Source organism: Vombatus ursinus, unplaced genomic scaffold, assembly GCF_900497805.2.
Source record: "Vombatus ursinus unplaced genomic scaffold, bare-nosed wombat genome assembly UNPS02014779.1, whole genome shotgun sequence".
NCBI classification, from domain to species: Eukaryota; Metazoa; Chordata; class Mammalia; order Diprotodontia; family Vombatidae; genus Vombatus; species Vombatus ursinus.
Genome location: NW_020954557.1, coordinates 37,357,063 through 37,373,526, shown reverse-complemented (window position 1 = coordinate 37,373,526; position 16,464 = coordinate 37,357,063). Strand labels below are relative to the sequence as shown.

Sequence of the window (16,464 nt, the reverse complement as noted above, 5' to 3'; positions counted from 1 at the left end):
TGTGTGTGTGTGTGTGTGTGTGTGTGTGTGTGTGTGTGTGTGTGTGTACACACATATAAACTTGATGACCAGCCTTTTGGTAATGAGAGTTTCCAAAATGGTCTATACTGGTCCTCTGATAAGCACAAGTCCTTTCCTGGGATTTTATGCAAAACCTTTGTAGCATAATACTATTTGATATGGATTGCATTCCCTTGGCATGGCATTTGGAAACTCAGTGAGGCATCTATAGGAGTTGCTGGATGCAACTCTTCACATCATTAATCATCATCGTTAACATTCATAATCATTAATAAGATAGGTCAGCTTTTTAATCTCCATTTAATAGATAAGAAAGCAATAAATCTTACCATTTCTTTAGTATACCCAGCTTTGATCCAGTATTCATAGCAAGATTATACCTGGTCCTGGGAACCCTTCTTCCCTGACATGGAAGATGAGGAAAGCAAAGAGAATATTACAGAAAATTATCCTCATATAACTGGGATTGCAGGGTAGTAATAGTGAACTTTTGAGTTCCATGCAGCCAACTTTTTATTTTCATAAGAGCAGCTCCCATTTCCTTCTCTTTTTTTGCAATTAGGGTTAAAGTAACTTGCCCAGGGTCACACAGCTAATTAGTGTCATGTGTTTGGTCTGAGGCCGGATTTGAACTCAGGTCCATCCTGACTTCAGGGCCAGTGCTGTATCCACTGTGCCACTTCACTGCCCCCAGCTCCCATTTCTAAAGCCAGTTTCATAGAAGGGTCAGAATATTCCTATTTACCAAGGCAACTCTCCAGAGTTCTGAGATTAAAAAAAAAAAAGACCTAGATCCTTTCAATTTAATACCATTGAGAACAAGTTTTTAATTTTAAGAAAAGTTTTAAACAATGATAATAATTGTGTTGATAATAGCTAGTATTGATATGACATTTGAAGGTTTATAAAGTACATTACAAATAAAATTTCATTTTATCCTCACAACAGGTAGATCCTTTTATTATCCCTTGTTTACATATGAGAAAACTGAGGTAGATGGAGCTTAAATGACTTGCTCAGGGTCACAAAGCTAGGAAGTATCTAAGGCTAGATTTGAAATCAAGTTCCAGTCCATGCTATATCTGATATACCACCTGTCTACCTTTAATTTCACAGTGAATTAGGTATACTTTTATTTTTTTATTTGTGTTTGGACAATTTGGGGAGGAACATACAAGTGCTTATTTTAAAAGCACTTCTTAAGCCATAAAGACATAACATTGAAATGAAAAAAGCGCTATAGCCTCCAAGTTCATCATAAACTTATGATTACAACACAGTGGATTTAAAATGTCTATCTCACTTTAGAAAAGTCAGGGTTGTTAATGTTTCTCCTTGTATATTTCTGTTTCTATCGCTCTCATTTAATGCCTTCTTAGAGTCAGATTAAATATTAGCCCAGTGATGGAATAATCTGGCACAGATTGAAAGTGACTTGGGAAAAGGAGTTTAATTTGGAGTTTGTTTAGTAGGATATAGCTCTTAGAGTGGGTGGGAAATTCATTCATACTACATTACAGGCAATTCTGTGTTCCCAGATTACAAATGGATTGTTCCACAATTTTTTTTAATATCTGTAATTCAAAACACATTTTCTTAGAGAGCCAATGTTATATTAAAGGATCAGTTAATTCACAAACTAGTCTTTAAAATCATGATGGACCGCTAAACATAGTATAGATTTACAACGAGGAATTATATGAAATAATGTTGTTCTATTAGTCATTTGAAAATAAAAATAATATTCAATAGAAAAGAGGTTTTAAAAATCAATAATAACAATAACAGGTAACATTTATATAGTGCTTACTATGTGCATTGTACTAAGTTCTTTACAAATATTATTTCATTTAATCCTTACAATATCCCTGGGAGGTAAGTGCTATTTTTATCCCCATTTTACAGTTGAAGAAACTGAGGCAAACAGAGGTTAATTGACTTTTCCAAGATCACACAGCTAGTAAGTGTCTGAGGCTAGATCTGACTGTAGGACCAGCATGCTATCCACTGCACAATCTCGCTTCCTAAATGAGTACTTCTACTAATGCTGGTGCTTAAGGGAAACATCTGATTAGACTTGCCAAGATTCTGAAGGTGATTTCTGAGTGTTTTCAAGGAATTTGTAATCCACTGACACTGCTTCTTTGTCTATTTTCACCTAAGAATTAGAGCTTTCATTTTTCTTGATACTAGTGTATCAATAGCACTGTTCTCATGCTTGTCAACCATAATTAGGGTCATTCCCCCTCCCAGTCAAAACTGGAATAAAGAAATGGAAGGAAAAATAATTTCCTGATTGAACTGCACAAAAATGTTGAAGGGAAAGGAAGATGAAAGAAGACATGTACATTTATGAGAAAAAGTGTTGGCGGTTGATAGTAACTGAGCTGTATGCAGCAAAACAGTGTAATCTCAGGCATAATTCTCCCTGAGGAAGTAAAAGAGAGGTGATTTGGAAGAGATGCTAGGTCATCCTCATGCTGTCAGTCCAAGACAACTTGGTTATTGGTCAGGATTGCAATAGAACAGTCTTAGGATAGGTCAGTGTTAGCGGACAAGTGATCATTCATTTGTACATCTTTCTAAACTCAGAGACTGTAAAAGCTGAAAGTTACCTTAGAGAAGCTAAGGCTTGGGCAGCTAGGTGGCACAGTGGATAGAGCATTGGCTCTGGATTCAGGAGGACTTGAGTTCAAATTCGGCCTCAGACACATAATACTTACTAGCTGTGTGACCCTGGGCAAGTCACTTAATCCCATTGCCTAGCCAAAAAAAAAAAAAGAGAGAGAGAAGCTAAGGTCCAAAAGAGGCTATGATATCCTATATATTAAGTCTTAAGGCATTCTTGTCCTTCAACCAAATGACTGCAATCATTGCCATTAACTTCTCATGGTACCCCCTCCTCTTCTCTGAAGTTTCTCCTGTCTTTTTAAAAGTGTGAATACAAAACCAAAATAGGATCTTCTGACTTAAGTTCTGACTTACTGGTACTAACTATGGACAAGATACTTAGAGCATTTCTGGACCTCAGAGTTTTCATCTCTCTAATGAAGTTAGTAATATTTCCACTTCCTATTTCACAGAGTAGTTATGAAGTAAGTAATTAAAAATCTATATCAAGGGTCCGTGTGTGTGTGTGTGTGTGTGTGTGTGTGTGTGTGAGGGACCCCTTTGGCAGAAGACTAATGATACCTATGAATCCTGTTTCAGAAGAATGTGTTTAAAGGCATAAATTAAAATACAGAGGATTGTGAAAGAAACCAATTACATTGGAATACAGTTATCATTAAAAAAAATTTTTTTATCTCCCCCAGTGCCTAGTTTGGTGATTTGCAGAAAGCAAGAGCTAAATAAACGTTTGTTGTATTGTCTAAAACTAAACTTATGCCTTCATATACAGAATCCAAAGGAACCAGCTTCCTCCTCCACCTGCATCTGCTCTGAGGCTTCGAGTACTCCAGGAGCATTTTAATTGTTGTTCAGTTGTTTCAGTCATGTCCAACTCTTCATGACTCCATTTGGGGTTTTCTTGGCAAAGATACTGGAGTCATTTGCCATTTTTGTCTCCAGCTCATTTTATAGATGGAGACACTGAGGCAAATAAGGTGAGATGACTTATCCAGGGTCACACAGCTAGTAAGTGTCTGAGGCTAGATTTGAACTCAGGTCTTCCATCTACTGCACCACCTCACTGCTCCATTCCTGCGTTATCCTGATACGTAATTCCTTTGGGACTAATGATGTGATCTCATCAGTAACAGCTATCTCCTCTCTTATCAACTTACTCATATTTGATTTGAACTCTTTATTTGCTATTTTGATTTTCTTCTCATCTAAAGATGAGGGAGAATTGGTGAGGGAACTATGGATGTTTAGCCTGGAGAAGAGAAGGCTTGGAGGAGGGATAGGATTACAGATATAGAGCTAGAAGTCACCTCAGAGCTCATCTAGTTCTACTCCCTCATTTTATGGATTAGAAAACTAAGATCCCAAGAGTTTAAGTGACTTTCCCTAGATCACACAGATTAATCATCAGAGGCAACATTTGAACACAAGATCTCCACTCCAGGAGTAGTGTTCTTCATTTAAATTAATTTTTAATAATTACATGAGATAATACTTATAAAGCACTTAGCACAGTGCCTAGCACATTGTAGGTACTATATAAATGCTATTATCATCATCTTAGTGTGTCTGAGTTTTTAAAATTTCTTCTGTACTTAATCATCAACAGTTTACAAAAAAGAGGCTAATATAAGCAAATATCCCCTACTGGATCACTGCCTTGTAAGAAACCTCTTGATAAGAGTGAAAAAGGAGAGTATAAAAGTTAGCTTGAAGTTTAACATAAAAAAAAACCTAAGATCTTGGCAATTGGTCCCATGGTTTCTTGGCAAGTAGAGAGAGAAGAAATGGAAGCAGTGTCAGCTTTTATATTCTTGGGCTCAAAGATCACTGCAGGTGGCTACTGCACCCATGAAATTATAAGATGCTTGCTCTTTGGAAGGAAAGCTGTGGCAAATCTGGATAGCACACTAAAAAGCAGAGATATTACCTTGCCGACAAAGGTCCATATAGTTAAAGCTATGGTTTTTCCCATATCTATGTATGGCTGTGAGACTATATGGACAATAAGGAAAGCGGAGCACGGCAGAAATTGAGGCTTTCAAGTTGTGGTGGTAGAGAAGACTTTAGAGAGTCCCTTGGACAGCAAGGAGATCAAATCAGTCAATCCTTAAAGAAATTAATTCACAGTACTCATTGGAAGGACAAATACTGAAGGTGAAGCTTAAATACTTTGACTACGTAAGAAGAAGACAGGACTTGTTGGAAAAGACCCAGATGTTGGGAAAGATTGAAGGCAGAAGGAGGAGAGAGTAGAGAATGAGACAGATAGTGTCATGGAAACAATGAACATGAACTTGAACAGACTTTGGGAGGTAGTGTGAGTATGGAAAGGCCTGGTATGCTATGATCTATGGGGTCACAAAGATTTGGACACCACTAAATGACTGAAAAACAACAAAAATAAGCAAATATGGGTCTCTTATATACAATTCATTTTTGAAGAAATACATCTGTATTAAATTTACCAAGGTTGTAAAAAAAAACAACACAAAACTTGGTGCTTTTTCTACTATATCTACATGATAGCTATCTTCAAGTATTTGAAGGGCTGTCCTTTGGGAGAGACAGTAGATTTGATCCCGTATATCAGGGGTGGAGAACCTGTGGCCTCAGGGCTACACGTTGCTCTCGAGGTCCTCAAGTGACTGAATCCAAACTTCACAGAGTTCCTCACAGAGGCCACATGTGGCCTTGAGACTGCAGGTTCCCCACCCCTGCCATATATACTAAAATATTCATAGCAGCACTTTTTTTGTTTGGAAAAGAACTCGAAACAAAGTGGTGTTCATCAGATGTGGAAAGATTGATAGTATATATCAATACAGTGGAATATGATTGCAAATTAAGTTAATGAATATGAGGAATTCTGAGAAATGTACAAAAACATGTATGAACTGATACAGAATGAGGTCATCAGAACCAGGGCAACAATATACATGATGGCTACAATAATGTTAATAAAAACAACACAAGAAGGCTCCTAAACTCAGAATAAATGCAATGACTTATGCTGAACCCAGAGGGCAGTCAACTATGTATACTAAATGTGGCAGACATGCCCAGATGGTGCATTTTTTAGTTTTGCTTGACTGTTTTTCTTTATTACAAGGTGAGTAGGCAGATGCACTTCATGGGGGTGGAGGAAAGGAGATAGAGAAATGATTGTAGTGTAAAAAAGAATTTGACCCTTTCTACTTGGCCCCAGGAGGCAGAAATTAGGATCAGTGGGTAAAAAGTAGAAAAAAAGCTAATTTGGACTTGATTTAAGTTAAAATTTCCTAACAAGATTTATCCCAAAACATAATCATCTACTTTTAGAGGTAGTCAGTTGCCCCTCATTGGCAGTCTTCTAGCTCTGTTATTTGCTAAATAATGTTTGAATTTAAGCACAAGATCTATTTAATTTTTGCTAGGCATCTTTTGGAGATTACAACTTTAACTTTCTTTTGGACCCTGCTGTTCCCAACATATACTAAATTAACCCTGAACATGTCAGAACCCTTTCTGTTGAACTGGGATGCTTTAGTCATGGATCATTCCCTTTGTCACTGGTTTAAGCTCTGTCATGTCCATGGTCATCACAAATGACTGTGATTTCAGATAAGTGAAGCTATAAGTGCTGATGATAGAAAATAAGCTGCAGATTCATCTGTTATGTCTCAGAGACTTATGTTTCTCAATTGAAAACTGCCATAAAAGTTGAAAAGTTATTTTTCATTTGTCCTTAACCATGAGTCTAACTTAGATAGTGGTCACATGGGTCATGGGACAAGATCTGAGCTCTAATGTTAGGAGATCCCTTGGTCTAGTCCTAGGCCTGGCCCTGTCACTAATGAGTTGTATAACCTTATTATCCCCCTGTGCTCAATTTTCTTGTCTATAAAACTGAAAAAAAGGTTTTAGACCAAGGATCTTTAAAGTCCCTTGAAAACTTTACTTCCTAGGACATTCTGTGTTGTAAGTGGACTCAAGTGAGATTTTTTACTATGAAGTGTTTTCAAGAAATCATATCGAATTTCAGTAATATCTGTTAGATTCATTATAATCCTGTAAAGTTGAGGGAGGGCCATGTTTGGCTGCTCATATTTTCCTCTCGTAATTATTTGACATTTCTGCCACATACACTTCTTTTAACTACTCTTTATGGGATTTTCCACTTTTCCCACTTCAATGAAACCTAGTAGATAGGTCTACATGGTACAAGGAATCATTTTGCCTTCTTCTTAGATGATTAAACTTTATTTTTTAAGGCTTTTTTCTAATCTTTGGAATAATATTTCATTTTCCCCAATGATATGTAAAAATTTTTAACATTTGTTTTTTATAAATTTATAAATTTTCTCCCTCCTTCCTTCCCCTCCCCGTCCTTGAGAAGGCAAGCAATTTGATTTAGATTATACATGTGAAGTTGTGCAAACCTTATTGCCATATTAGCTATATGGCAAACAAAACCCAGACTAAAAAAAAACAAACATAAAGCTTGAAAAGTCTGCTTCAATCTTCATTGAGACTCCACCAGTTCTTTCTCTAAAGGTAGATAGCATTTTTCATCATGAGTCCTTTGGAATTGTCTTGGATCACTGTATTGCTGAGAACAGCTAAGTCATTCACACTTGATCAGTGTATACTATTCTCTTGGTGTGCAGTGTTCTCCTGGTTCTGCTCACTTCACACAATGATTCTGACTTTAAAGAAAACAGTAGTTGTATCTTTTCCAGAACTGGTTCCTACCCCTTCACCCCAAATGAATACAGTTCACATTTTTGATAACAAGACAATCTCTTCCCCCCTTCTCATTTCCTCTACTGTACATTACTTCTGGTAACCTTGAAGCTATAGTGCCATTTATGGGATCATAGCTATATACAGAGTGGGGAGGAACTTCTGAGGTCATCCAGTTTAACTCCCCCGTTGGAGACTGAAAATGGATGAGGATAGGTGACTCACTCAAGGTCACAAGACAATGATAAACAGAGGTTGGATCTGAAACCAGGTCTTCTGACCCAGAGCCAGTGTTCTTTCCATTATACCACACTCCTGATTCTGTCAAGTGAACTCAGGTTATTTATATCTACTGAGGACATTTACTTTCTCAGCAATTTTGGTGCATCTGCTTCTGCAGTAGTGGTGGTGGCGTTGGCTGCTAATATTATGGGATTGGCAGAATAACAGTGCAATGTTGACTCATTTCTTCCAGAAAGGGCAGGAGGGACTGTGATAGGCAGCCTCTGATACTTCGCATGTGGGAGTCCTGCAGAGCTCTACCTTGTGTGCGTGTCCTTGAGAAAAGGTGGTTCAGGACCCTGGGATATATTGGAGTCCTATAGTGCTTCGGATGGCACAATTGCCCTTGAACTTTGAGGATCTTGTCACATCTATGCCTAGAATAAAGCTGACTGACTGGCTCTTAACTCTTACAACTTAATTCTTGACATTCTTTTATTTGGGAATCTAATTTTGACACTGGGAAAGAAGCAATTATTGCTTTTAAGCTGATCACTTATTTATATTTATATAATCTTTTATTCTATTAATTCATTATATTAGATTTATATAAATTGTTAGAGGTATAAAGTTCCTCTTACATGTTCACATAATTTAATTTTATGCAGTTTTTGGCATGATTTTTGCCCTTGTTCTCTAAACATCATTTCCAAATATAAGGAAAGGATAACATTGGCTACAGAAGCAGTGACAAGAATCAAATTTTTAAGAATAAGGAAAGAAAAGTTTTGGATGTTTCTGACTAATTTACAAGTTTTTTTTAATTTTCCATCCTTCCAATTTGAACTCTGCAAAAATACCTTGTTTAAAAAAAAACAACACTAGCAGAAGAAAAATTTGACAATCTTTGACCTTATTCTGAAATGTGTACAGCTATCTCAAATAATTATAATATCTGCTATTTTGTAAAAGATGAGCTTCCACTGAAATCATTATATCAGGCACATCAGTAACTCATCCTGAAAGCCCCTTTCTAGCCTTCAAAATGAAGTGAAAATAAGTAAATAAATGATGGGACTGCCAAACTAAGAAAACCTGTTTAACATTTATTTCCTCTTGGACTTTCATCCTTCCTACCCAGAAACCTTCTCTTTGAGAGTCATGTTCTTAGTTACATTAAGCAATTTTGCTCTTAAGTTTCTTATTGTCTGCCTGTTTACTCCATATCTTTACTATGAAACAAAGGTGTTGGCAGATTTCCACTTGCTGTTGACAAGGCATTGAGGTCAGTGTACAACAGTCTGGTAGGAGCAAGATTTGTAAGATTAAAAGGATCCTGTAAAATGTTTTCTAGAACTTTGGTCTCCAAAGTGAACATGCAGCTCTTTCCTCTCCAAGGGGGAAGGAAATGGCACGTGAGTACTCTTTAATTTTAGTGAGGATTGTCTGGCCATCCTAGAAGTCAGACAGCTCTCTTCAGTTTGGGGAGACGATTTCAAAAGAGGGTTCTTAATGACACTTTTTCTGTTTTCTAAGAGAGTTTGATATTTTCTAATTTATCATAGTGATGGCCTATGTGTCACTACACCAAATCGCTGTAATGAGGGAAATCAGTTATAAATTAGGGACTCTTAACCTAGGGTCTAGGATAAACTTGGTTTTGTAAAAAAATAATTTTTGGCACCTGTATTTCAGTATGATAGGTTTCTTTTGTAATCCTATGTATTTTATATTATGCATTTTAAAGCATTCTTAAAAAGGACTCATAGACTTCCAAAGGGGTCCATGGTGCAATAAAGGTTAAGAATCTCTGATATAAATATTAAACATCATTTTTCTTTGTTGTTTAGTATTATGTTCCTGTGTTTCTAAGGCTAAAAGCAAAGATGGTACTTGTAAAATATTTACTAAAACATTGGAATAATAGGACAATGATGTGGGATTAAATGACCTGTTTTACTGTAAGTGAATGCAATTACAGATGAAAGCTTATTAATTGTATTGGGTGGCATCAAAAGAAAATATACCTATTGTTTTAAAAAGAATTGACCATGATCTGGAACTATTACTACTAATTTGGAGACAAGCCACTGCACTTAATAAAAGGATGGAAAATAAGAACTAGAAAAGGCTGGGGAGGGGGGGAGGTGCGGGGATTTGAGCCGGGAGAAGAAGAGGTGAAAGGATAGCGTAATATGAAGGATCGTAACTCTAGGCAACACAACAACAGAGAATGGAGTGAACCCACAGCACAAGGGACTTAAGTTCGATATAAGGAAACTTTCCCCAAGGGTTGTGCTACTTTGAAGCCAGACATATATGAAGATTTTGGTATATATGGACCCAAGTGTGTCCCTGTTGGTTACCATTTGGTTTGATAGCCTGCTACCTTGTGTTATGGGCAGTTAAGTGGCATAGTAGATAGAGTTAGAAAGAACTGAGTTCAAATGTGGCCTTAAACACTTACTAACTGTGTGATCCTGGACAAATCACTTCACCTTGTTTGTCTCACTTTCTTTACCTGTTAAATGAGCTGGAGAAGGAAATAGCAAACCCCTCCAACATCTTTGCCAAGAAAATCACAAATGTGGTCAGGAAGAGTCAGACTCAACTGAACAACAACAGACCTTGGCTTGTGGCTTTAAACCAGTTCTCCAGAAGAAGATATTCACAGTGATTTTGAGCATTCCATAAAAATGTCTAAAAGTGAACCAGCACCTAGAATCAGCATAATGGAAAATGTCTCCTATCTCTTGGCTGAATACCTTCTGAATACTTTTATGATCGTGTCTGAGTTGTCTTTCAGGGAGTCTGTCATCAAAGTTTTCTTCAATGTCTACTATGTGTAATACCATGCTAGGTATGGCTAATGGAGATATCAACAATGGGAAAAAAAAATAGATGGATAAAAGGGCCCCTGTCCTTTAGAAGTGTATGATTTGGTGGAGAGATGAGATAAATATTTGGAAAAATCTAGATAACAATAGCGGGATGTTTGACATCCAATGGTACTAAAACACTAAAGCATAGAGGAAAAAGTCACTTTTCATTAACTTAAAGTCTAGGGTTGCCTACAGCACTTAGAATTTAAGTGTTTTGGCTAAGGTCTCATAGCCAGTATGTGTCAAGAGTTAGGACTTGAATACAGATCTTCCTGGTTCTGAGCCTAACTTTTTATCCACTGACCCCCAATAGTTTATGTATTATTTAAAAACAAAAGTCGTATTTTACCCATTTTAAAAAATCTATTCTGCCACAGTGTAGTGCACATAGTGCTATTCATAGTTGTTGTTCAGTCCTGTCTGACTCTTTGTGACTGCATTTTGGGGTTTTTTTTTCTTGGCAAAGATACTGTAGTGATTTGCCATTTCCTTTTCCATCTCATTTTACAGATGAGGAAACTGAGGCAAACATGGTTAAATGATTTGCCAAGGGTCCCACAGCTATTAAATGTCTGAGGTCAGATTTGAACTCAGGAAGATGACTCTTCCTGATTCCAAGCCATCACTGTGCCACCTAGCTGCCCTAGTACACATAGTAGGAGCTTAATAAATATTTGAATGAATGAGTAAATTTTTAAAAAAATGAATGAAAGCAGTTATTAGGGAAATAAAGTTTTTAAAGATTAATTTTTAAAAGTTTGTGTGGTTTTGATATTAAATGTGAGCAGAATTAAATTATATTTTAGAATTATTTGCTTAGAGTAATTCTCATATTTAGAGTTGTTTTATAAAATATTAGCACAAATCCTGCATTAACATGAAATAAGACTTGAATAACTGATGTATTCTATGGAGATGGAGAATAACATAAAATCAAGTTTGGGAGTTTTTCCCCTCTGGTTCCACATAAATTAAAAGCATTAAAACATTTTTTAATGTTTTAAATAAATATTCCACTCAGCATTTCTTAAATTAAGAATAGCTATCAATAGACATGATACAACAAACACAGCAAATAACCAAAAGAAACCCTTACTTTAATATATTATGGTCTTTTAATGGCACAAGAGAAAGTGAAAAGAAGCATACCAAAGGACAAATGAAATTATTTCACATTGGGAAGCATTTTTTAAAACATGGATTGTGTGTAAGGCACTGTACAACACGCTGGGGGCACAAAGACAAAAACAAAACAATCTCTGCTCTCAAGTAGCGTGTAATCTACTGTGAGAATACCACTTGAACACCAAAAGGTGTGGAGTGAGGGAAGTTCCTAGAGGAGCTGAGGAAGTCACACAGTCAGGGAGCACCTCAGAGGGCAGGTGAGCCCTCAGCTGAGCCATTGAGGGAAATAGGGATTCTGAAAGGTGGAGTGAAGGAGGGGATGTATTCCAGATTAGGTTAAATGCATGTAGGTCGGAAATGAAATGTTCAGTTTAAGAGAAAAGCAAGTAGTCCTTTTTTTTCTTGTCTAATAAACAAGGTGTGTGAAATGTAAATTATTCAAAAAGTAGGTTAGAACTATATTGGAGAGATATTTACATTCCACATTGAGGAATTTTTATTTTATCCCTAGGGGTGACAGGAAACTATCAGAAGTTGTTTTTTTGTTTGTTTGTTTGTTTGTTGCTTGTTGGGTTGTTTGGTTATTGTTGTTCATTTTTTGCTTGGGTTGTTTGTTTTTTGTTAGTTGTTGTTTTTAAACAAAAGAATAACGTATGCCTTAGGAAGATTATTTTGGCAGTTGTATAGAAAATGGATTGAAGAGGGGACAGACGAAGCAGAGAGACCAATTTGAAAACTTAAAACAGTCCAGACAAGAGGTGATGAGGGCCTAAACTAGGATGGTGTCCATGTGAACGGAAAGAAGGGTAAAGATGCGACAGATATTAGGAGATTTGGCAACTGATTGGATATTTAGAGAGTGAGGATGAGGAATGAGTTTGAGCATGACTATTGTTTTGAACCTGCCTAACTGAGCTATACCTTTCCCAGAGGGAGGAATGTTTGAAGGAAGAATACTTTTTATTGGGGGGAGGAGTGAGCGGGAGAATAAAGTTATGTTTTTAATAATTTTATTATTTTAATAGCTCTATTTTTTCCAATTACATCTAAAGACAATTTTTAACATAAGATTTTGAGTTCCAAATTTTCTCCCTCCTCCCTAAGATGGTAAGCAATTCAATATAGATTATATCTGTGCTGTCGTATAAAACATTTCCATATTAGTCATGTTGTGAAATAAGAAACAGAACAAAAGGTGAAAAAAAACTACAAAAAAAATAAAGTAAAAATAGTATGTTTTGATCAGCATTCAAACTCCCATCACTTCTTTGTCTGAAGGTGGATGACATTTTCCATCATGAGTCTTTTGGATTTTCTTGAATCTTTGTATTGCTGAGAATAGCTAAGTCATTCATAGTCAATTATAGCACAGTGTTGATGTTAACTGTGTACAGTGTTCTCCCGGTTCTGCTCACCTCACTCAGCATCAGTTCATGCAGGTCTTTCCAGGTTTTCCTGAAATCTCATTTCCTGCTCATCATTTCTTATTGCACAGTAGTATTCCATCACAGTGATATAACACAACTTGTTCAGCCATTCCCCAATTGATGAGTGTCCTTTCAATTTTCAATTCTTTGCCACCACAAGATTTAGACAAATATGGAAAGTAATGTATACTGAAACTATACACATAAAAAAGACATTTGAGATACTAGGCTATTCTCTAAAATAGTATTGAACTAGATTGTTTTCCAAGCTCCCTATTAGCTCTTAACAGTTTTAGTCTATGAGAGATGTATAAAGAGATACATGGAAACACTTTTGTAGATGATCATCCTCATTTTTTTCACTTTTTAATTAGGATATACTGCTAAAAATTTATATGGCCGTATTGACATAAATTGGAATAATAACAGCCTGGGTTGCATGAAATTTAGATGAAAAGGGGAATGTCTGAATTGTTCTCTTATGTCCACACTCTATTTTTGCTCATGTTTGCCTTTTAACTTTTACTAATATCTTTTGCTTTTTAACATCACCTTCTTTTGTAAATATAGCCCTCGTCCCTTCCACACCCCTAGGAAGCCATCCCTTATGACAAAAGATTAAAAAAGAAGAAAGTTTTTTTTTTTTTAGAGAACAGTTTAATATATAATCTATATCAGATTGTTTGCTCTCTGGGAAAGGGGAGGGAGGGAGAAAAAATTGAAACTCAAAATCTTATTAAAAACAAATGTTGAAAATTGTCTTTACATGTAATTGGAAAACAAAATTTTTTTAAGCAAAATATGTTTTAAACAAAACTAGCTCAATATATCAACAAAGTAAAGACTCAAATTGAGTAATATTTATTGAAGACCTCCTCCACTGTGCAAAATACCAGACTTGGCACTCTTGAGAGAGTATCAAAAAGCAAGAAGAAAATTCCTCTGTTTTAAGAAGCTTATGGTCTAGTTGGGGATAGTGAACTCAGATACGTGAATCAACTGAAGAACTATTTTACATAGCAATAAGACAGTGGCAGACTATAATACAGAGTACAGTACTACAATTTAATATAAAAATCCAGTATATTCTATCAGAAAGCATAGAATAGACATGTAAAAACAATTGACTGAAATCATTAAAATTTTCTGAGAGCAGGAAATATTTGAGTGGATTTTGAAGGAAATGAAGAATATGGATTAGTAGAGAGGAAAGAGAAGAGCATTCTAGGATAGGAATTGATTTAACTGGATAGCGTAGGGGAAGTGGCAAGGTCAGTGAACACGGTATGTTTAAGGGGGAAAAGTGAAGTTGTTGATCAGAAGCAAAGTAGTGGGAGGCTTTGATGCATTTGGTGGTGATCAACAACATTATCCAAGCAATTAGCATATCAGAGGAACCAAGAGAAGTACTAAATGATATTTCAAGGCCACTGGACCTCGCTATTCACTCCTTGGACCCTACTGGTCCTTGCCAGCCACCTTTCAACTGAACTGTCACGTGTAGGTTATTTTTCCTATTAGAAAGTGAGCTTTTGGAAAGCAGGAACTGTCTTGATTTTCTATTTGTATCCCCAGTGCTTAGGTATATAGCAAGGGCTTTTTCATTCATTCATAAGAGTATGGGGTACCTGCCCTGCAGGATGCTGCCCTCAGATGTTAGGAATGCATGTATCGTGGATGTCACAGTGATTTGCGTTTGTTGTTTTATTACCATGCACTATCCATGGTTTTTAGTTGATTCAGGTGTGCTAGTTCACTCTCCTCAAATACATCCTTGTGAGTAGGAGCACTTTCTTCCAGCTTGTTGTCACACTCTCATGATGAATTCTGCACAGTGGAAGACCTCAATAAATATTATTGAATTTTAGTTTTTACTCTGGTGATGTGTTAGTATTGCTGAATTGGTTTTCATTACAGGGGATGACTCTCTGGGGAGGGAAAGAAAAGAGTTATATTTAGAAATTAAAGTGATGTAAAAACAAAAGACCAGTAAAAATGTAAAAGCAAACCAAATTCAGAAGAAGGGAGTGGAGGGAGAGAGGGAGAAAAATTTGGAATTCAAAATCTTGTAAAAATGAATGCTAAAAATTGTCTTGATATGTAATTGGGAGAAAAAATAAAATATTGTTTTTAAAAAGCAAACCAAATTTTAAATAGTATTGACAACTACCTTGCAATTGAAGAGTAATTTTTAAAAAAGGTCAAAAATATATCACATAAAGGGAATTAGGTCTTATAAGAAGAAGTCATTTCCTTAATAGAGAGTTGATGATTAAAAATATTTTTTGACTTCATCAAACATTTATTACTCAACTTATTCAGTGCATTATCCGAGGCACTGGGGGAGATACTAAAAGAATTAATACATGGTCACATGCTTCAAGGACCTTACAAATCTGGAGGGAGGGGGAATAGCACATCTGCAAAGATAAATGTAATTAAAATTAGAATATAAACATAAGGACAGCATAATTCTCTAAGTCTGATATGAGCCTCACTTGTTCATCAAAAAGGGCTCTCTGGTGAAACCATTTTACATATTTTTTTAAACCATGTTAAGTTCTGTTTGAATATGCTTTTAAAAATTATTTGGTATATCTTGAGATTTTTGCTACTCCAAGATATATCAAGTAGGCAGCCAGATATTCCACATAAATTAATCAGTAAGCATTTAACAGTTAGATACCTGCTGAAAGAAGTTTGAAGTAAGTCAGTCAGGTGGAGAGAAATCTTGTTCAGTGAAAAAGAATCATGGAGTTTCACAAAAACTAGGAATCAGACTACTCTGTCCCTCACACCCCCACACCATTCTGCCTATGTCTCTCATGTGTGCATTTGTCTTTCTTGTGACTATCTCTTTTTTTTTGTTGTTGTCATGTCTCTTAATTGTTTTGTAATTTTTTTTAATATATCTCGTGACAATCTTCCATGTGTATCTATGTCTGACTCTATCTCTAATTCTCTGCTTAGAGGACATAGGAAAATTCGAAGGACATAGTAGAGTGTTTTTTGTGAGAAGTTTTAAGCAGGCAAATAGAATTAATAATATAACAACTGAATAGAAAGCTATGCTAAATTTCCTTAGCTAACCACATCTATGGGGAACCTAGCTATTTGGGCCACGGAACCATAATTAAAGTGATACCATCTGCCTGTCAATAAAAAGAGCATGTCCCTGTTGTAGGAATAGTACCCAGAAAAGAAACAATCTGTGGAGGACTAATCTTACAAACCCAAACTCCATCTCCTCTAACCTCCTTATACTGAGACCCAGGAAGGCTAAAAAAACTTGCCTGTGACATAGGTGACAAGAGAGACAGCAAATCTTTGAACCTAAACCCTCTGACACCAATCCAGCAGTGTTACCGACTGCAAAATTATTTTCACTGGATTTATCAGAGAGAAAAAAAATCACCAGAAATCTGGTATTGCCTAGT

The 16,464-nt window shown here is 36.1% G+C and overlaps 1 protein-coding gene across 8 annotated transcripts in view; it reads left to right on the top strand.

Annotated features, from left to right (window-relative positions):
• OSBPL6 (oxysterol binding protein like 6) overlaps positions 1 to 16,464 on the top strand; it is a 257,856-nt gene that overhangs the window by 149,579 nt on the left and 91,813 nt on the right. Inside the window, exon 1 of one of the 8 annotated variants that reach the window (XM_027866194.1) lies at positions 8,942 to 9,008. The exons of the other annotated variants lie outside the window; for them this stretch is intronic. Coding sequence (XP_027721995.1) covers positions 8,970 to 9,008 — 39 coding nt within the window. The 5' untranslated portion in view covers positions 8,942 to 8,969. Of the gene's footprint in view, positions 1 to 8,941; positions 9,009 to 16,464 lie in introns of those variants that run through there. 8 annotated transcript variants of the gene reach the window in all.